The sequence below is a fragment of the Dromiciops gliroides genome, chromosome 4, assembly GCF_019393635.1.
Source record: "Dromiciops gliroides isolate mDroGli1 chromosome 4, mDroGli1.pri, whole genome shotgun sequence".
In the NCBI taxonomy this organism is placed as follows: domain Eukaryota; kingdom Metazoa; phylum Chordata; class Mammalia; order Microbiotheria; family Microbiotheriidae; genus Dromiciops; species Dromiciops gliroides.
In genome coordinates, this window is record NC_057864.1 from 478,302,222 (window position 1) to 478,323,387 (window position 21,166).

Consider the following 21,166-nt stretch of genomic DNA (forward strand, 5'->3'; position numbering starts at 1 on the left):
GCAGCAGGGGCTTTAAAATTCTCATTGCTAGGTGGACTCCAGCAGTGCTTGGGGCGCCCACCAATGGGCTGGCAGCTCTTCATGGAGCAAAGGATCCCCAACCTAGAACTGGGAGCGACCCCAGAGGTCATTGAGTGCAGCCCCAGCACTGAACAGAGGAGGAAGCCAAGAGGCTAGTCCGGGGAAATCAAGGAATCTGACGATCAAAGGACCAGGATAGCTCTGTCTGGGGGCAACTCAGCAAGCATTACTTACTTAAAGGCCACAATGGATGCAAAAAGGAGATGGTGCAAGCGCCAGGACCCAAGGGGAGTAAATGAACGAATGAGCAAAGGAAGGAAGAGCCATCAGGGAGCTTCCTTTCCCTTCCTCCTGCCCTCTCTCATCCGTCCCTCCCACCAGGCTGCTCCTGTTGCAGCAGCCAAGAGGGCACACAACCAAGCAGTGGTAAGAACATCAACTCCACCAAAGCAGAAATGGGAGAACTCATCTCTTGCTTTCCCGCTGACAGTCTAATTAAAAAGGGTTAGCACAACAGAAACGAACAAGAATTTAATACACTAGCGACACCCTAAGAGCCATTTGAGGAGAAAAGATTAGAGGACATTGGCAATGCCAACCTCCTTGATATGTTAGGAACCTAACTGGATGACAAAGTGTACAAGTAGGAATGTTAGAGTATTTTTTTTTAAATTGGGGGGGGGGGGAATTAAAAAACCATGGCAACGGGCAGACTCTAGGGGTAATCTTGAGGGGATACTCAGACGCTTGTCAGAGTACCAGGAGACTGGAAGATGAGGCCACCCAGGCCTATCTTAGAAGCAAAAATCAGTCACCTGAGCTTTTGTAAAAATGGTAAGAAATCTGATAACCCAGTTCTAGTGATTTATGCTCGAGGATATTGCCATAGATATACACATGCACATATAAAATGTATGTATGTGGATGTGCCACACACAGTGGTATATATACATATGTGCATGCATACATGCACACATTCATACCCAACTATTAAAAGAGGAAACAAATTATTATTAATTATTTGAACACCATTCAAACAGAGAAATATGAGTTAAAGCAACTTTAAGGAACAATCTCTTCGTTTTCTTCCTTGACCTCTGACTGGATCAGGTTCCCTGGTGACGACACTCCTAGAGCCAGATCAGGCTTGGGATGATTGAGGTTTTAGAGTCTTAGGGAGCTGCCTGGGGCCCCAAGAGGGTCAGTATCCTGTTCAGGGTCACATGGACAGGATGGGTCGAAAGCGGAGTTTGAACCCGGGTCCTCCTGACTCAAGCCACCTAATATCTACTAAATTAGCAAATAGATAAGTCACAAACTTTGGTGTTGGCACGGTTATGCCTGGGGTAAAGGGGCATCATTACACGCGTTGAGTAAATTGGAAAGCAATCCATCAAGCAACAGACACTGATGAAGCACATACCAAGTGCCAGGCACTGGGCTAAGTGATGCCATCTGTTTGCTAAGGCAGTCTAGCAAGATACAAAAAGAGTTAACAAAGCCATCACCCCCCCCCCCCTTGGACCCAGTGGACCACACTCACAGGACTAGACCCAAGCTGGGGAAGGACCTGGTTGCACAAAAAATATTTATAGCTGCTTAATTTTTTAGACTGAAAAGATGGAAATACATTCTATGCCCAAGGATGAGGGAATGTTGAATCAATGATGACATATCAGTGAAATGGAATAATCTTCTGCTCCAGCAACAAACCAAAATGATAAATGTGAAGAAATGTGGCAAGACACGTGCAGGGCTACACAGGGAAGGGATGAGAACAATGATCCAAAGGGCTCGTGTTCACGTAGCACTTGAAGATGAGCAAAATGCTTCACCAATATTCTCTCACTTGATCCTCCCAAGAGCTGTGGGAGGCAGGTGCCTTTATCATTCCCATTCAAATGAGGCTGAGGGAGGTGAAACTTTCTCATGGTTGCACAGTTACTAAGCGGCAGAGACAGGATTTGATCTTGGGTCTTCCTGACTCTGGGCCTAGCCACCTTCTCTACAACAAAAGCCATTGAGAGGTGAAGTGACTTGCCTAGGGTCACACAGCCAGGATGAGTCATGGGCAGGCCTTGAATTCAGTTCTCTGGTGTGGTGCTTGGCAAACATTAAGCGCCTAACAAATATTCATTTATTCATTCTGGGTCAGCTCTCTATCTACTATACAATGTTGCTTCTTCCTATAGAGAAGGCACGTAATGACTCATGACTACATCTTTGTTTTAGATCTGGCCCTGACTTACTGGCTAAGCTTGAGTGAGTCAGTCAATAAGCATTCATTAAGCACATGCTGTGTGCTAGATGCTGTGGCTTCTTGCCTTCAAGGGGTTCACAATCCAATGAGAGGAGACAACAAGCAAATAGCTGTGTACAACGAGCTATGGAAGAGAGAAAGTGGAAATAACCAACAGAGGGAAGGCATGGGGATCACGCAGGAATTGGAAAAGGCTTCTGTGAGCAGGAGGGATTTTAGCTCGGTTTTGAAGAAAGCCAAAAGAGTTTTGGCCTCCTTATTGTTTGTTCCAGTCCCCAGATTCTATATAAGGTACTTAATTAACAAGCAAAGCCAATATTCCAATAAGGTTCTATCAGAATCGTCTAAAGTTTAAAAATTAACTACAAATAGTCTGAGCCCAGCTTCAGGCTGTGCTTTTGTGAGAATAAATAAAGCATAAGCCAAGGAGGCAATTCCGTCATGACCGCCGTGATGCGATCACAACAATCTGACCATTTTGATTCAGCTTGGACACACACACACACACACACACACACACACACACACACACACACACACACACTCTCACACACTCACACACACAAACTGACCCAGCCATGCGGCCTTTGCAGAGGGGACCTTTCTCCTCTTCAGTTCAATGGAGAACCTGCCACTTCCTGCTCCCCAAGCCCAGGGGGCTCCCTGCTGCCTCTCCCACTTCTGTGCCTTTGCCCCAGCTGTGTCCCTCGCCTAGAAGCCCTCCCTTGTAAATCCTGGCCTCGTGGAATCCCTAGCTTCCTTCAAAGCCTCTTCACATGCTGCTGTCCAGGCCAGGTCATTCCCAGTTCTCAGGACTGCAGATGCCCCAGCTCCACAAAATGACTCTGTCTCTGTTGAGACTGTGTCTTGTTTATAGAATGGAACCTCCCCAAGGGCAGGACTGTTCTGTCAGCCTTTGCCTCCCAGAACCTAGCAAAGGGCCTGCAGCAGGCACTTAAGAAGTGATGGTGAACGATGGAATCCCCTTCAACACACACTTGTGAAGAAACTCTTCCCTCTGTCAGGAGCCGGGTGAGGTCTTGGGGGCCATTCGGAGCAAGAGGGAGCACCCACACGTGGGTGCCACAGGAAAGGCCCTCCTAGGATATGCTCTGTCAGGTGAGAACAGTAGGTCCCCCCGGGGAGGAAGGAGAAGGAAGTCTAGCTGCAGGGGCTCACCTGCAAAAAAGGGCCTTTCAGATGGGCTCCTTAAGGCTTCTTGAGGAGGACAATGACATGCTCAGGCCCATGTTTGGAATGTCAAGTTGGCACCTCTGTGGAGGGTGGTTGGAGAAAAGAAGAACTTGGGAGCAGGCAGAACAATCAAGAGGCTTCTGTGGCAGCCTGCTGAGGTAGCCAGGCCTAAAGTGGGAGGGCGGCCACTGGGCAGAGAGAATGCAAGTGATGGCGGTGAGATGGAGGTATGGTCAGCAGGAAGGAATGGAGTGTGCGGGGTGGGTGTTCTGCATGTCAGCCACCACACTGTGCCCTGGGCACACAAAGACAAAAATACAAACACTCCTGGTACCCAAGGAGCCCAGCTGAGGGGAAACAATATGGAAGCAGATAAACCAATCCATATGCACTATCTGCAAAGAAAGAGGTGACCGGCACCTCCTCGGGGTTTGACTGTCTATCCACATGCCCCATTGGTGTAGATGGGCCAGCCAGCATGTACCTGGGATGTGTTTAAGGAGACAGACAGACAGGATGATTATCCTCCCTTTGATGAAGTCATGGAAGGATTCTTTCTGTTGAGTGGAGGATCCATCTGACAAAACCTCATTTGCTCTGAACTCAGGATCGCAGCAGCCAAGAGTTACAGCTGGAAGGGGACCCTCAGAAGCCACCTAGCCCACCCCACCCCCTTTGTCACAAAGAGACCAAGTCCTTCTAAGGAGTACCACGGTGCTAGAGGCAAAGGAAATGGGTTCAAATTTAGCCTCTGATAACAATTCCCCAGTGACCTTGGATCAGCCCCAACCCTCCTGGGCCTTGGTTTTTTCATCTAAAAAATGAGATCCCTTCCAGCTCTGGTCAATAAGACAAGATGCATCTGGACATGTCATGTAGCATCTTTCAGAGTCTGACCCTCTCCTGGAACAGTCAGACTGGACAAGGATTACAAAAAGGGCTCCATCCACTTCACCACCACGGGAGGTGAGAAACCTTTGGACATCCTTGGCCCTCCCAGGCAGGCTGGGTGGCCCTGACACCATAAGAGCCAAGAACCGACGCTCCCGCCCTTCAAACCCAACAGAGCACAGATACGACCCAAGGCACGAGAGCGCCACACGTGGGCCAAAGTTCATCAACCAGGACGCAGGACGGACGCACGGACAAAGCAGCACTTAGCATCCACTTACTTTGCAGTTGTCTCTTCATCATATTTGGTTTTCAGATCAAATAATTCTGTTCGAGTTTTTTCCAGGGCTAAAAGGGAGAACACAAACAGATGAAGTCTACAATGGTGGCTCCTCAACTTGTAAATTCAAACACAAACTTCCCTTTTCCCTTCACTGGGCGTTTTACCTGTTAAATAAAATACGGGACTTTCCCATTTTTAATAATCAATGTTTCTGGACTGGGGGGAGGGGGGGCCCTTCCAGATTTCTTGATAGTCTTCATATTTGTTGGCCATAAAGGCACCATAGTATTCCATTACACCCATGCGTCACAGCTTATTAATCATTCCCCAGTTGTCAGACATGGAGAACTTCCTTCCACTGTTTTTTATAAACTAAAAATTAAAAAATGCTGTTATGAAAATCTTTGAAAAGACAGGTTGCCTTTCATTGTTGATACCCCCTTCTTTCAGGGGATAATCCTAAAAAGAGAATTAATTACTGAGTGGAATGGTATGCCTATGTCTATAACTTTTGGTTCACACTGTCATTTCATACTTCAAAAAACTCAAGGAGTGGTGAGTACCTGTTTGGCCACAACCCTGCCAGCACTGAGTTGTTTATTTCTGCCAAGTTGAGAGGCATGAGGCAATGTCACTAACAGTCTTATATTTGTATTTCCTTGTTAAATAGTGATCATTTATTCAAATGGTTATTAACAACTTGCCTTTGCTTTCTTGGAAACTGCACATATCCTCTGATAATTTATCTACTATACACTGGGAGTTACTTTTGTTAAAAAAAAATTTTTTTTGGAGGCAATTGGGGTTGTGACTTGCCCAGGGTCACACAGCTAGTAAGTGTCAAGTGTTTTTTGAGGCCAGATTTGAACTCAGGTCCTCCTGAATCCAGGGCCGATGCTCTATCCACTACACCACCTAGCTGCCCCTACTTTTGTAAATTTTAAACAAATTTTTGGCATGTTTTTGATGTCAAGGCCCTATCTATCATATTTGCCATAAGTATTTTACAATTATTTTTAATCTTTAAAATTATATATTTTTTGTTCTCTATATTCAAAAAAAGAACTATGGAGTCTGAATGCAGATCAACATATACTATTTTCACTTTATTTCTTCTTATTTTTTCTTTCTTGCAATTTTTCTCTTTTGTTCTGATTTTTCTTTTACAACATGAGTAATATGGAAATATGTATAACTTATATCTGATTGCTTGCCACCTGGGGATGGGAAGGAGAAAAATTTAGAACTCAAAATCTTACAAAAATGAATGTTTAAAACAATCTTTCATGTAATTGGAAAATAAAACACTATGAAAATTATATATTTCTTGTTTTACAGATCTACTTTTATTATTTTTTTGCAGGGCAATGAGGATTAAGTGATTTGCTCAGGGTCACACTGCTAGTAAGTGTCAAGTGTCTGAGACTGGATTTGAATTCAGGTCTTCCAGCATCCAGGGCCGGTGCTTTATCCACTATGCCACCTACCTGGCCCCTACAGATCTACTTTGGTTATTTTTTTGTGGGACAATGAGGGTTAAGAGACTTGCCCAGGGTCACAAGCTAGTAAATGTCAAGTGTCTAAGGCCAGATTTGAACTCAGGATCTCCTGAATCCAGGGCAGGTGCTTTATCCACTGTGCCACCTAGCTGTCCCCCCTCCCCCACGATCTACTTTTTATGTAAATAAACATATTTATCTTGTCTCTAATAATTCCTTTCATATGAGGAATAGAAAAAAGCTATTTTTCCTTCACAACTAACATAACTACATTATTCCATTTCCTTCCATATTTTGATAGTCATATTTTATGCTTAAGTTTAGGGTCCTGCTGGAGCCTACTGAATTATACGGTGTGAGAAGGGCATCTAAATACATTTCCTAACACATTGCAAACCAAATCTCCCAAGTACATTTGTTGAATAATGAATCCCATTTGAATGAACCCACTTTTCAAATTACAAGTTAATCAATCCCTTTTTTTTTGGTGAGGCAATTGGGGTTAAGAGACTTGCCCAGGGTCACACAGCTAGTGTTAAGTGTCTGAGGCCGGATTTGAACTCAGGTCCTCCTGACTCCAGGGCCGGTGCTCTATCCACTGCAGCGCCACCTAGCTGCCCCTAATTTTTAATAAATATGAGTGGATGTCTAGAATACTTATTCTCTTGTCTTGAGTTAATGCTCTATTTCCCTCTGTACCAGAGCATTTTGATGAGAAATGCTTTGTAATACATCTTCAAGTCTAGTCATGCAAAGCCGCCCTCCTCAGCTCCCTGCCCCACCCAGTATGCCCCTTAATAGTCATGTCTACTTTTTGTTTTCAAGGAAATTAAGCTTTTAGTCAGTACTACAGAGAAAGCTCTTGGTATTTTGACTGATATTGTATCAAATATGCACGTTTAAGGAGCACTGCTCCTTTTACTGCTTAATCCCACCTATCCCATAACAACTAATTAATTAGGTCTTCCATGTATAAGAGGAAAATTAATGGAGGACTCCTGATGGAGACATAGAAGGGGTGATGGAAAAATCAGAGCACTGGATGCACTGAAATTCATTTAACTTAAATATGGCTACAAAGCAAGTTTAGTTACGCTGCTACTTAGTTTACAATTCATAACTTGTCCTACTTTAAAAATAAACTGTGAAAGGCTTGCCATTGGCAGTTCCCTGAAGCCTAGTTCATAGCAACAGGAGTTTTGTTTCCACAGGTAATATATTATCGAATCATTTGGGAAGACAATTTGGAGCAATTCATGAAAATGTACAAAATGATTCATAGCCTTTCATTTGGTGATTCCACTCATGACTGGATTTATATGACAAGGAGATGGGGGTGAGGGGGAGGAAGGGGGGAAGGGAGGAAAGGAGGGAGAGGGAGGGAGGAAGAGAAAGAAAGTCAGAGACAGAAAGAGAGAAGGAGGGAAGGAGGGAAGAAAAAAGAGCTATTTATATGAAAATATTGACACTAGCTTTATTTGTGAAGGCAAAAACTGGAAGCAAACTGTGTACCAAATGATTGGGGAAAGGCTTTACCAAACCAGCCTGGATGGATGTAATGGAATACAGTTACAGTGCATAAAATGACAAATATGAAAAACTCTGATCAATATGGAAAGACATGTCATGAAGTGATGTGGAGGGAAGCCTCAACGAGGAAAAGGAAAAATGGTTCTAAATTGTAAATAAGAACAACAGCGTGGGCAGCGACAAGGTAGGGCTACAGAGCACAGTTTGGCCCAGTCCACTGCATCTTTAAGCCAACAGGAAGTACCCAGAAGGCCTTGGGCATCTCAGTCACATTCATGGTTCCTATTCTGATCTTGCCCCTTTGTTGGGGGTTACACTTTGAACAAGGTTTAATTGTAGTGATGCTGAAGTTTTACCTGCTGTGGTGAAATCCAGCTTATCTATTAAATGATGACTGCTGACATTTATGCCCCCAGAAGGGTTGTAGGGGCTCTGCCTGAGTGATCTTTTCTGCTCCTCAGACCTATTCTGTGAGGTGCCTATTATTAGCCCCATTTTACAAATAAGAAGACTGAGGCTGAGGGAGGTCAGAGGACTTGCTTGTGGTCACAAAGCCAATCATGGCAGAGGCAGGATCTGAACCCGGGTCACCTCCCTCTGCAGCAGCAGCCTCTTTAGAGGGTTGGCCACAGACTTGTTGGAATAAGGGTAGAAAGAATCACATTGGTCCTTGGGGGAGAGGGGCTGCCCCACCTCTGTCTGCAATTAAAAGCAGTTAACTACCACCGATACACATGGGGATGCATGCCTGGGTCACAGGTGACCGGTCCCCTCCTGTCAGGGGCAGATACAAAATGGGGTCAAGCACCTGGGCACATTCTGAGTATTTCAAGAGGAAGTGTGGGGCCACAGTGGGGCTGGAGCATCGGCTATGGCCAGGGCGAAATCAACGCTGTCATTCAGGGATCTGAGAGAAACTGCAGTGTGGTCTCTGTTCAGTTCCTACCAGCCAAACACCAAGGGGGAATGGGCACTAGTGGGAAGTGTGGGCACGCCTGTCTGGGGCAGCTATCCTGCCAAGGGATGTGGGCTGTGAACTCTGGATCTGACTTTTCATGGCAGCTCACTGAAGTTGGGGTGAAGGAAGGATTAACGCAAGGCCTTCCACTGGCAGGAAATGCTTCAGACTCTTCACAGAGGGCAGGGGAGTGAAGGTGACACCCGTTATTTCTGCTCTTTTCCCAGATCCCCGATCAGAGCATAAATCTAAGTTGAAGTGAAATAAATGAGCAAACCTGTTTGCAAAGTTTGAACTTTATGCTCTGCTTCCTCCAGCTTGGAGGCGGTAGACATCTGTGTTTCTTGCAACTTTCTGAAAAAAGGAAGAGAATGAAGCCAAATTGGTGATCGGGTTTACCAACGTGAACACATGGCATGCTTGTGAGCGGCACTGATCAGCTATCTCAACTGTAATCACGCAGCTGGCAATGACTCCCACTATAAAGTACCTGCAGGAAATCAGCAAGCCCTCCAGTTGTCTTTGATATTGGGTAGCCTGCTCATTAATCATTATTTTTACTGATGCACCCACTTTGTGATGTTGCAGCTCAGTTGTGTAGGAAGCCATTGGGGATGCGAGCTTCGCTTAACAAGAATTTGTTCTTGAAAAGTCAGGCCTCCTGTGCCCACAGTCATCCCCAGTGAGCACAAGGAGAATGGACAACACGTTTCCATGTTACCAGTGACCCAGGGAAGGAAGTGGTGGACGTAAGCCTGCACTGGATTGATGTGACGGCCACTCCATCACTGGTGAAATGGCTCTCCATGAGGACTGCTTGATTAACTCCTGACCCATGCCTGCATCTCAGCACCCCTACTTCCTTATCTGGGTGAGCACTCTTAGAGTCTAGTTCAGACAACACATTCCAAGTCCAGTTACTGTGATGGAGGGGGTAGAGACCTAATGGTGGAAGGGACTGGGGTGGGGAGTGTCACTGGGACCAGGCCCCATTTTACAGATGGGGAGATGAGGCAGAGCCAGAATTCAAACTCACGTCCTCAGCCTTCCAATGCAGTGTTCCTGGAACTTTTAGATCACCCTTTTGAGAACCACTCTGGCACTGCCTATTTTCACATATTGTCTGTCCCCTTTGCCAATTTCCTGAGGTGACACTTGTTTTGATTTATTTATTAGTGACTTGCAGCATATGAGAAGGTAGCTACCCCCTCTTCTTTGGAGAGGTAGGAGACTACGGGAATGGAACAATACATGCAACATCAGACTTTTTAGGTGGGTTGGTTGCTGAATTGGCTCTTGCCTCTCACTTCCTTATTATTATTTTTATTTCTTCCTTTTTAAACAATGTATGGTTCTTTGGCGATGTGGAGGGTGCAAATACATTGGGAAGTGTAGGTGGCATAAAAACAAAACATATTAATAACAATTACTTTAAAAATAAGAGTAATTCCTTAATCGGACTGTCCTTTTGACCATATTTCACTGACATATACAAGGGGACCTAATGTCAGAGCAGGAAAGGAGGGGACCATATGGAGAGTGTGTGTGTGTGTGTGTGTGTGTGCGCGCGCGCGCGCATGTGCACACATGCGTGCATGCATGTTTACGCACGCATACATGCGTGCATGTTTGTGGTGGAGAGGGGTGGAGACCTGTGTCTCACTGGAATGGGGAACTTCTGATGTTCTTCTCTCCCCACCATGCATTAGTGCTTCATAGGGATGATGTCCCAAGCCCACAGAATTCTGAATGCCCTCATGTGGAATAGATGTCTGAGGAACACTGTGGTCTGGCCAAAGGGTCCCTTTGCATTATGGTTGTAATTTAGGTACATAGAGAACAGCATCAATGGAAAATGGACCTTTCAGTTCTGGAGTTTATTGGGGAGCTGAACTCCACTTTCTCCACTATTCATGCATGTGCAGTTTCCCGGAATGGGCAGGGTTTCAGTCTTAATCTAACTATATATTTTCTCTTTAATCAAGTATTTGAAAATACTTCATGTCATCCTATCAAGTTAAGAGCAAAGCTTTGGGTTTCTGTGAGGGTTTAAAAAAATACAAATTTATATCATTTTTAGCAACTTCTACAATTCTGCTCTTTTGATTTGTTGAAAATACAAATACCTATTCCATTCCATCGAGGGGGTGGTCCTTAAGCATTTTGCATCATGGTTCCTTTGGCACTCTGGGGAAGCCTATGGATTCCCTCCTCAGAGTTATAAATTTTAAAATTTTTCAGAATTTTAAATACATGAAATACAATACAGTAGATTACAAAGGAATTCTATAACAGTGAAATGTAGGTATCTAAAACAACCCCCAGACCAGACAAACAAGTTCATTGCTATCCCCCTCCCCCATAAGAAACCCCTGAAATATGGTTACTTTTTGAAACAATCTCCCCGCCCCCTTTTTACCTGCGGGTGGGAAATGTGGGTAAAATTCAACGACTCGCCTACAAGCAGATACATGCACACTTTCCCTTCCCTCCAACAACAAAGTGACCAACAGCCCTAGGCCCAGAACTAACTCTGTTACATAGTTGAAGGGCTGAACAGGAATACAAACTCGTGAAGACTACAAGAGGGCCCTAGCCTATTCTGAGCTGGGCACACAGGAGTGAAGTGTGCTCTAGTATACTGTATGAAAATGTCATCAAAATTCAGAGGCTGACCTCACTCCCAGAGCTTACTACAATGACATAACTAGTAGGAAACCGCTATTTTCCCCATTTCCTTGGACTATTATTTCACTTTATGGTGGCAGTGTGGGGAAATGTGGCCATGACCCAGGCCCTTCAGATCCCAGTGACTAAATGACTCCATTAGCAAAGCAGAAGAGACTTGACTATCGGTACCATGCTTGGCAGGCTATGAGGACACCCCCCCCCCCATCAAAAGAAAGGGGGGCCAAGACGAGCACTTGGAAGCTCGCACAATTTTCGTTCCCAGCCTGGGCGTCTTGCTGAGTGTCAAATGATTCAGTATCAAAAACATCAATGACGGAGAGAGCCAATGGCTGGAGCCTGGCTGGGGACAGACAGTAGGAGGCCAGGCCCCCTACTCTCCCAGGAGTGCATGCCTGTATCCCCACAAGCACATGCTGATGGCACACCCGTGCACACTCACCTCTCCTTCTCTGCAAAGTCATTTTGCAGCTTCTGTTCCTTTTCAAGAGCGATGTTCTCTGCTTGGTTCTTCAGGGTCTGCTCATATTCCCGAATTTTCTCTTTAAGTGCTTTGATCGTGACCTCTAGAAAAGGGAGGGGAAAACTCTGGTTAGAACGCCGCTGACCTGGTCCGACTGCTGCACGCGGCTCTAGAACCAGCCAGAGGCTGCGCAGCCCAGCTGCTCGGAGCATCTGAAGCTTTCCTTCTTCAGCTCTGACATAAAATCAATGGCTGTGAGTCCCTTTGGAGACCTTTTACTCCCTAAATGTTAAATTGAACTTTAAGCGTTTAGGTTGAGAAGGATCAATGGATTTTGCTGGGAAGGAGAACTAAGGTTTCTCTAACACAAGCAGAGGAAAAAAAATCAATGGTAAAATATAATATCATCTTATTGATGAGTCTTAAATTAGCCCCCTCTGGAGTGAAGATTAATACAGTCTGAGAGTGGGCTTCACAGTCCATGCTTACAACAAGAAGAGCCTGGCTGGCTCCTAATTTTGTGCCCAAGAAGAAAGTGGTGGCATTTGGGGGAGGCTGCCTTCCGAGGACTGAATTCATTTTCCTGAATGTGGGCCACAGCATGGTGGAGCTTTCCAGGGGGGATTGGCTGGCCAGGCTCTACCTGAGCTCTCGAGCTGCACGTGAGTGAGCACGGCGGGGCTAGGAGGCCACTGGCCATTAGAAGACTCCAAGGGCAAGACCTCTAGTCAAGGCTGGCCAGGCTGCTGCACATGTAACCAATGAAAATGGGGCCCGCACTGGGAAATGGTTAGGATGGGGAGAAACAGGAAGGAGAAACACCAAGTAGATTCCATTTCCCCCAGGCCAGGAAGGCCAAATGTGGCCTGCCAACATCTGGGCTGCCAGAGCCCTGGATGAGAAACGCAGCAACAGCATTTCCATATTTATACCATCTCTCAAGGCAATTTGGAACATGGACTTCAGAAGCCATTCAAGCTTAGCCCATGGACACAGAAAGTTCAGCCCGGGATCCCAGCTTGGCAGCTGGAAGAGACTTTAGAGGTCACCCCATATCCTCTGACGGGTGAGGAAACAGGCCTCTGGAAAAGTGGGAGGGGCTTTTCCAGGGTCTCAACATTTTAAGCAACTTGACTGTGCAATGAAGTCACACCTCTTCATCGATAAAAACCATAGCCTTTCTTGGCCAAAAGAGAGGACTGAGTTTTACTCACAGGAAGAACTACCTGGAGAGTTTCTAGGGAAGAAAAATGGGACTCACACCACTGGCCTTGTCAGGGCTGGAAACTGAGATAGGTATTGCCCCTTCTTTTAGCATTTCTGGTCTATGGGATGTGTGCAGGAAGGCTGGACACCCCTAAAAGAGGTCTCCTCCTTACTGCAGAGGGTCACAGGTATGGGGGAAATGGCTCTAACGGGCAGCACTTAAGATGGACGCCCCATGAGCAACAAGGGCACTGGCCACAGCTACCTTCTGCACTCCATTTCAGGGCAGAGCGGTCCTGCACCTGCATGGACACCCCCATCTCTAGCCTCTGGGAGACCTGTTGGCCTCATCCCCAGTTTTGTTTTATGACGTCTGACTTCACTGCAGGAAACCAATGGTACCTATCAAGTTTGATCAGAAACTCCTGCACTTTGCTTCTAGATGATAAGTTGCTAAGTGATTTCCTTGGGGCGGCCCAGCCTGTGTCCCGAGCAGCAGTCTTCCTGCTTCTGAGGCTCTCTCTACTCACCACATCTCACAGCCTGAGAAATGGGTACAGGGTAACACAAATGGAGAGAGCACCAAAGGGTCCCCACCTGTGGAGGCCCGTGAACTGACCCTTGATGGAAACAAGGGGTTCTAAGAGGTGTCAGTGAGGAGAGGAGGCATTCCCCGCACAGCGAACAGGAAGGGGGGCTGGAACGCATATGCCAAGGGGAGGGATGAGAATCAGAGCTAACGCTCACACAGCCCTTACCAGGACCAGGCGCGGCGCAAAGCACTTTGTGATCACGACCCTAGGTGATCCTCACACCTCTGCGAGGTTGGCACCAACTGTTACCTTCATTTGACAGATGAGGAAACTAAGGTAGGCAGGGGTGGAGTGATCTGCCCAGGGGTCAGATTTGAACTAAGGTCTTCCTGACTCTAGGCCTAGAGCTCTAGCCACTGTGCCACTGAGCTAATATGAAATCAATTTGGAAGGGCAGGCTAGTGTCAGACTCGGAAAGGCTTTAAATGTCAAGCTGAGGGATTTATATTTTATCCTTGAGAAAACAGGGGAGCCGCGGAAGGGTCTCGGGAAGGGGAGCGAGCACCCTAGCCAGACACAGGCTTTAGAAGATCGCCTCAGCAGCGGGGGAACACTAAGGGGGCAGAGGAACACCCTTCTAGTACTGGGGTAACACCCCCCCCCCATCTAAAAGCTATATTTCATTAGTTTTTCTTCAAATGCTTTTAAAGATACTTTTGCAGAGTCCTAAAAGCAATCGATCTGTGCCAAACAAAAGAAGAAAAACAGCGTGCTCATGGAATCGGCTGCTGCCCTTCTTCCAGGTCTCTCCCTGTCCCACAGAGCCCTTGCTCTGAGCTGGCCCGTTCTCGAGGCCCGCTGTCTGGACAGGGAAAGGATGAGCGGACCAGGTTCTAAATGATCCTGTGGCGTTTTCTGGGGCAGGAGAGCTGAGCTTTTCACCCCGTTTGTCTGGGCCTGTGGCGGCCGCCCGGCCACACCGAGATGATGTTTCTGCTGAATTGATAACCAGCCGGCTGGCGACATGAACAAGGAGAGCCGAGAGCCAGGGCGAGGAGGAGTCCAAAGCCTTAATGCTCGGCAGCAGTAATTATTCAAGGCCCTCCTGGCTGGAATCCTTTGATCAGCGGCTGGCGCTCTGACAGGTGGGGCCTGCCTCGAGGTCCAGGCCCATGCTATTGGCCCATGACAATGGAGGCATAGAGCCCGCCACCTCTAGACACAGAAGAGGCTCCCCTTCTGAGAGGTCCGAGCGTCGTCCTCACCTCCCTGTAATGGCTGCTGTGTCCTGGACTTCATGAAATGCCATTAAGGCCCCCCCCAAAGGTCCACGAAGAGCCCCCGCCTTCCAGCCTACCTTGATTTTTCACTTCAGCAAATTCTTTGTTGTATTCCTCCAGCGTCTCCCTCAGCTTCTGGTTTTCGGTTTCAATATCGTGCATGCGCTGGAGCTTGAGCTGGAGCTGCTGCCCAACGTCCAGGGCTGGGACTGGATCTGTAGGACAGGGGAGGAAAACAAAGAGAAAGGTTGGCTGGGTCTGTCAAAGATTCTTGGGCCACCACTGGGCAGGGAGCTAGAGGCTCTAGAGAACTCTGCCCTTGGTGGTGGTGGGGACCGCCCGCACAGAGCTGGAAACACGACCGGGAGTCACAGGAGGCTCCTTACTCTGCTGGACAAATGGCTGGGGCTACAGCTCAGCACCCCGGCCCTCACTGCCATTCTAATCGAGTGCCTCAAGGTCAGGGCTTCCCTTGGGGAACAAAATGCGCCTGTGATGCAGAGGAGCCGGGAGGGGAAGCTGATGGAAGGGCAGCCCCAGGCCCTGCACACAACAGGCCCTCTCCTACCATTAAAAAAAATAAATAAGTGTGCATGCTCTTAGTGCCAGACGGCTCTGCTCTCTGTGGTGCAAAGGTATTTATTTTGTGAAAAGGCACATCCATTCCAGTGACAGCTTAAAAGGCTGATGCTGGACAATCCCAGGAGACTGGGTCGGACACACCAGCGCCTGCCTCAGAGCTGAGGTAAAGAGTTTGAGGCACAACTATTATCATATGACACGTTAATAGCAGGATTTCCATTCCTGGATGCTGATCAGAAGACGAAACACACCTGATGACAGCAGCACAAAAAGCAGCTGAGAAATGCGAATCCTTCCTGAGTCCCAGGCTGAGACTGGGGGTGGGCATCTGCCCGGGCCCACACAATGGGGCCAATGGGAAAACTAGCTCTGAATGATGGGAAACACTGGCTTTTATGAAGACCATGATTATGAAAGCATTGGGCCTTTTCCATCACACACCGGCACTGTTAACGAAGAAGAAAGAGTATTAAGTCAAACCCTGAGGTGCCGGGGGACTCTGACAAGGTTAGTAACCCTCAGAGAAGTGAGGAATTGAGTGAAAATTGAGAGAAAATGCCCCTTTTGGTCACTGGATCAATTACTTACTCAGCCCTGTCACAGAGCCCACTTGTTGGTCTGGCTTGAGTTAAGCCACAACCTCCTAATAGGTCACCCTAGGTCAGGGGACCTTCCACAGCTGTTACCAATTATTGCCCTAACAGTTGAAAACGTCACAAATGAGCACAATTACAGTGTTTGGGCCGGGCATCTCTCAAAATGGAAAGAGCTGAGGGTGCTAGCTATTGATGCAAATTCTCTGTGGCATCTACAATCAGATTTACTTACAGAAAACAGAATTTGAGACTGAAATGAGAAGCAATATCCATAGATTTCTACAGCACTTAATCTTAGGTTTTTGCCTTTACCATTAATTCAGCACAAATTAGAAACACTTTAAATGTTCTCCCAGCGTCGATTCAATCGTTTTTCTTCTGCTGCCTAAAAGGCAATTACAATGCACCTGCTGGGCACCGATGGGGTCTTTCCTTTGGAATTCTCAGCCCCCGTCTGAGACGTAGAATGCTGGAGTCCACTGGGCTTATAAAAGATTATTGAATACATTTCTCGTATGGGCGCCAGCATCACTGGGGAGATGACGGCAAAGATTTAGTCTCCTGTTGAGGAATGCTAAACACCCAACGCAGTAGATCAACAAGAGTATATATTAGGGAGTTCACTTAATTTTCAAACACTGTAGTCATTAATTTTTCAGACCACCCTTGGTTCCTGGAAACAAATAATAAGTCTATTGTACCTCGGTTAACACATTAACCACAAGCCCATGTGTTCTTCAATATGCCAGTGCCTTTGAGAGTTTATAGACGCATGTTGCTGGACTCGGCGGAGCCAGAATCCGAGGAAGGGGGCTGCAGTCTGTAACGAGCGCGTCCACCAGCAACCTGGGCCGTGACATTCTCCCTAACACAAAATCTCGGGCGGCTGCTCATTTATCCTCTGGACATAGAGTTTATAACGATGTCACCTTTTTATTTATGGCTTTTCCTTATTATTTTAATCTGCATCAAAATATTTATACTAAATCATATTTTTCAAGTCTTTTCGGGGAGCTCTCTACAAGGTGAGCTCTTAGAATAATCCTAGTGGAGGTTAAGTGTTGGAAAGGACCTGAAGGAATCCCTGCTCTAATGTATGTACCCAACGAGAGACCTCCCAGAAGGGCACGTCCACTACCTCTTGGGGATGCATTCCACTTTCAGACGGTTCTAAGTATCTGGAAGTACCTGTTGACATCTGAGCCCAACGTGCTACTTTTCCTTGCTCTTCACCCACACAGTGGCTCTCTAATATCTCTTACGTTGGATAGAGCACTGGCCCTGAAGTTGGGAGGACCTGGGTTCAAATCTCTCCTCAGACACTTACTAGCTATGTGACACTGGACAAGTCACTTAACCCTGTCTGAGGCCATCTCCAGTTGTTCTAGTGTATATCTTTTTTTTTTTTTTTTTTTTTTTTGCGGGGCAATTGGGGTTAAGTGATTTGCCCAGGGTCACAAAGCTAGTAAGTGTCAAGTGTCTGAGGCCAGATTGGAACTCAGGTCCTCCTGAATCCAGGGCCGGTGTTCTATCCACTGCACCACCTAGCTGCCCCTCTGGTATATATCTTGTCACTGAACCCAGATGGCTGTGGAGGAGAGAGTGAGGTTGGTCACCTTGCACAGCCCTCCCTCCCTTAACTCCAATTCAGTGCAGCTCATGACATCACCTCCAATGTCGTGGTCCTCTTTCAAAAGGAAGGACAAACAACTACATCTACCCTGAGTCTTCTTTCATGCAGAGGAAACCAGGCCAAGTTCATTCCACCTATCCTCAAGACCTGGTCTTAAGGCCCTAAGGCAATCAATCAATAAGCATTCATTAAATGTCAATGATATGTTAAGCACTCTGAATACAAAGATGAACTGACTCAGTCCCTTGCCCTTGAGGGTCTCAATGTCTAGCCAGTGAAGAAGTATGCACACATGCAGGCAGATACAAGACTGCTACAAGGTGACTTAACAGCTGAGGGAGGGGGACTAGGAAAGCCATCCTCTGGACTTCTGATGTGGAATGACCGCATCTTAACTTAAAATAGAGAGTGAGGAAGAAAAGGCTAAAATCTGACTCTTGTACAAAATTCTATTAAGTTTTGTGCTCACAGAGCAATTGCCAGTATAAATTGTATTTATAAACGACTGTGCTTAGAGGGTGCCCTCTACCCCTAAAATTTCTATCAACAAGTTTTCTCATCCATTCATTTTTAAAGGCCAAGAGCCCCAGAAGACACTGTGTCTGCTTCCAATAAACAACAGTCTCCCAAGCTCAAATCCACAAGGAATTTAGGGACATCCAGAAAGAAGCGGGAGGCTGCAAAGTGAGCCATACCTAGACCTTTCATCCAATTTTCAATCTCTAAGAAGCATTACATTGTAAATGAAAATTCCTGCAATCTCATAATTATTCATCATGACATGTATATTTAAATCAGATCTATTAAAGGTTAATGCTTAAGTAGCCAAACTCGTCCTGGGATGAAGAATGAACTGAACATTCCAACACCTCCATGCCTTCTCCCAGCGCAGGCATCTGAGTGACTAAGTGCTTAGAACGTCGGAATATTGTTTGGGGATATGTTAAAGGCGGTGCTCAAGCACATCTTAAGCTTAATTTTTATTACTAGCATTAAAAGAACAGCTAATTACCCCATGACAACATAATAACTCTAGCATGTTTGGGCTGGAGACCAAAACAATGAATTTCTTTGCGCCAAACCCCAACCTGCATGCTAATCTTGGGAAATCGCCGCTTTTGGTCTCCTTCATTATTTCCAATGCCATTTAAACCCCACACGAGGATTGTTATGTCTCATTCCAAATTCTGCCGTCCTTAGATCGCTGCAGTTTTATTTATTCAAGAATTTTAGGGAGGTAACATAGCCCTCTCCAAAAATCCAACCACAAAGAAATCCTCTAACTCCCATATCTCTGATTAGAAGGATGCTGTTGGGGCAGCTAGGTGGCGCAGTGGATAGAGCACAGGTCTTGGAGTCAGGAGTACCTGAGTTCAAATCTGGCCTCAGAAACTTAACACTTACTAGCTGTGTGATCCTGGGCAAGTCACTTAACCCCAATTGCCTCACTAAAAAAAAAAAAAAAAAAAAAGAAGGATGCTGTTCCTAGTTACCATTCAGAGGACACTCACAGCTTGCTGATGGATTCAGAGGCACCTAATAAATCCCCAAATCAATCAACAAACATTGATGAAGCACCTACCACACATCAGGCACTGAACTAAATGCTGGGGTACAATGATTAAAAGCAAAATAATCCCTGCCCTCAAGGCAATTGCTTTTTAGCATGGATAGACGTATATATGGGGCAGCTAGGGGGCACCACAGTGCAGAGTGAGCTGGGCCTAGAGTCTGGAAGACTCCTGGAGTTCAAATCCAGCCTTAGACACTTACTGGCTGTGTGACCCTGGACATGTCACCTCACCCCGTTTGCCTCAGTTTCCTTATCTAAAAATGAGCTGGAGAAGGCAGTGGCGAACCACCCCAGTATCTTTGCTAAGAAAACTCCAAATGGGGTCATGGAGAGTCGGACACAACTAAAAAACAAGTGACCACTGCAACTGTCCGTGTAGGGGTATTCGCTAAATCAGCACAAAGTCAATTGGGAAAAGGGAAATCGCTGCTGAATCTTGAAGGGAGACTCCCCCTAATAATGTACCATAAGACCCCAAGAATCTAATGATAGCTCAGCGAATGATCATCACTGTTGTCTATGATCATTTAGGCTAAGTATCACAAACATCTCCATAATGCCAACGGTCAGTGAGGATAAGTATTGCTGCCAGCTATCACATACTAGTATCTATGATTTACCTGATGATGGCATTTTATGGATAGGTAAACTGAGGAACAGAGCTGGGGTGGCTGCCAAGTAATGCTGAGTCCAAATTAGGGGTCTGACTTCCTGCCAACTGTCCTCATATAAAATCATTTAAATGCAGATTATTTTTAATTTGGAGCAACTGGTAATAACCGTTTAGCGCTCATTTTGGGACCCAGGGCTTGTTATAAATGAGCTTTGGCGTGCCTCAGTGAAAACCAAACAGCGGTGGTGTCCAACAACCTATAAAAGCATTCTCCAAAGAAGGAAGCATGTCTTTGCTAAACTTCACGAGAGTTTATATGGCGTCCTGAAAAAAGAATTAAAGGCTGACCCAAAGAAAACACTGCACTCGCTCCCAGTGACCAAGCAATAGCTGCCATCACCCACAGACACCAACAAGACGGTGTTGCCAACCACCTCCTCCGTCTTCCCCACCATAAAAGTAGGACCTCTATGGGGAGGACCCAAACTTTGGGATTTGCCATTAGATGGTTTTCCACCACGGCTCTTGAGCAGAAAAGGCAGATTTTAATCCATTTGATGTCACTGTTGACACAGAGAGCACTGTGGGTAATGCCGCCTGCCCCTGTCATTAGACAGACGATGAATACGGCCCTTGTGAATACGCTCACGCAATGACATCACATTACTGCATGCATTCCTTTTTGCCAGGGCACTCTAGGCTAATGTAATCATACGATTACATAATTAACCCAGCTGTCTCATTAAGAAAATCAACTGGAATTCAGGGCATAATTAGTTATACAGCAATTAGCATGCTGATGAGCGACTGATGAAAAGCTGTCTAGATACTGAGTGTGCCAGGACCACCCCAGTTATTTTAAAGGGGAGGAAAATACAACACACACACACACACACACACACACACACAAAATCTTAATTCAAGACTAGCAAACTGAACGCTCCAAAGTTAATGCTTCCAACAGTTCCCCCCCCCCCCCACTATCTTTCCTCTATTTGAGGAATGGCTAAGATCAAGAATGAAAACCTTTGGAAATGACAGACAAAATTTGAAAAGTAAGAGGTGATCACTACCCTGTCATATGCCTTTCTTTTGTTTAAAAGAAATTCCTTTGCAGACAAACTCATGCAAACATACTGTATACAAAACAGAGAGGCTGATAAAAAGGCAGCCCTGTTAGGTAAACCTTGTCAAGGAAGGTGGAAAAAGCCTGCCTCCTTGTTTAAATTACAATTCACGTGGTATTGGCCAACACAGAACTTTCCTTTCTATTATTAATTTTCTTTTAAGCGCTCTAGAGATCTTACTTTTACAGAGACTGGTTCATGGAGCCCAAACCCTGGACTCGATAGGCCCAGGGCCA

At 46.1% G+C, this 21,166-nt stretch overlaps 1 protein-coding gene across 6 annotated transcripts in view; it reads right to left on the reverse strand.

Annotated features, from left to right (window-relative positions):
• The window catches only part of CUX1 (cut like homeobox 1), a 423,932-nt gene that overhangs the window by 162,781 nt on the left and 239,985 nt on the right, over positions 1–21,166 (reverse strand). For all 6 annotated transcript variants that reach the window (XM_043964600.1, XM_043964601.1, XM_043964598.1 and 3 more), the window contains exons 5-8: positions 14,884–15,021; positions 11,767–11,890; positions 8,914–8,990; positions 4,648–4,714 (exon numbers count right to left, since the gene is read on the reverse strand). In XM_043964600.1, the coding sequence (XP_043820535.1) occupies positions 4,648–4,714; positions 8,914–8,990; positions 11,767–11,890; positions 14,884–15,021 (406 nt within the window). The remainder of the gene's footprint in view (positions 1–4,647; positions 4,715–8,913; positions 8,991–11,766; positions 11,891–14,883; positions 15,022–21,166) is intronic.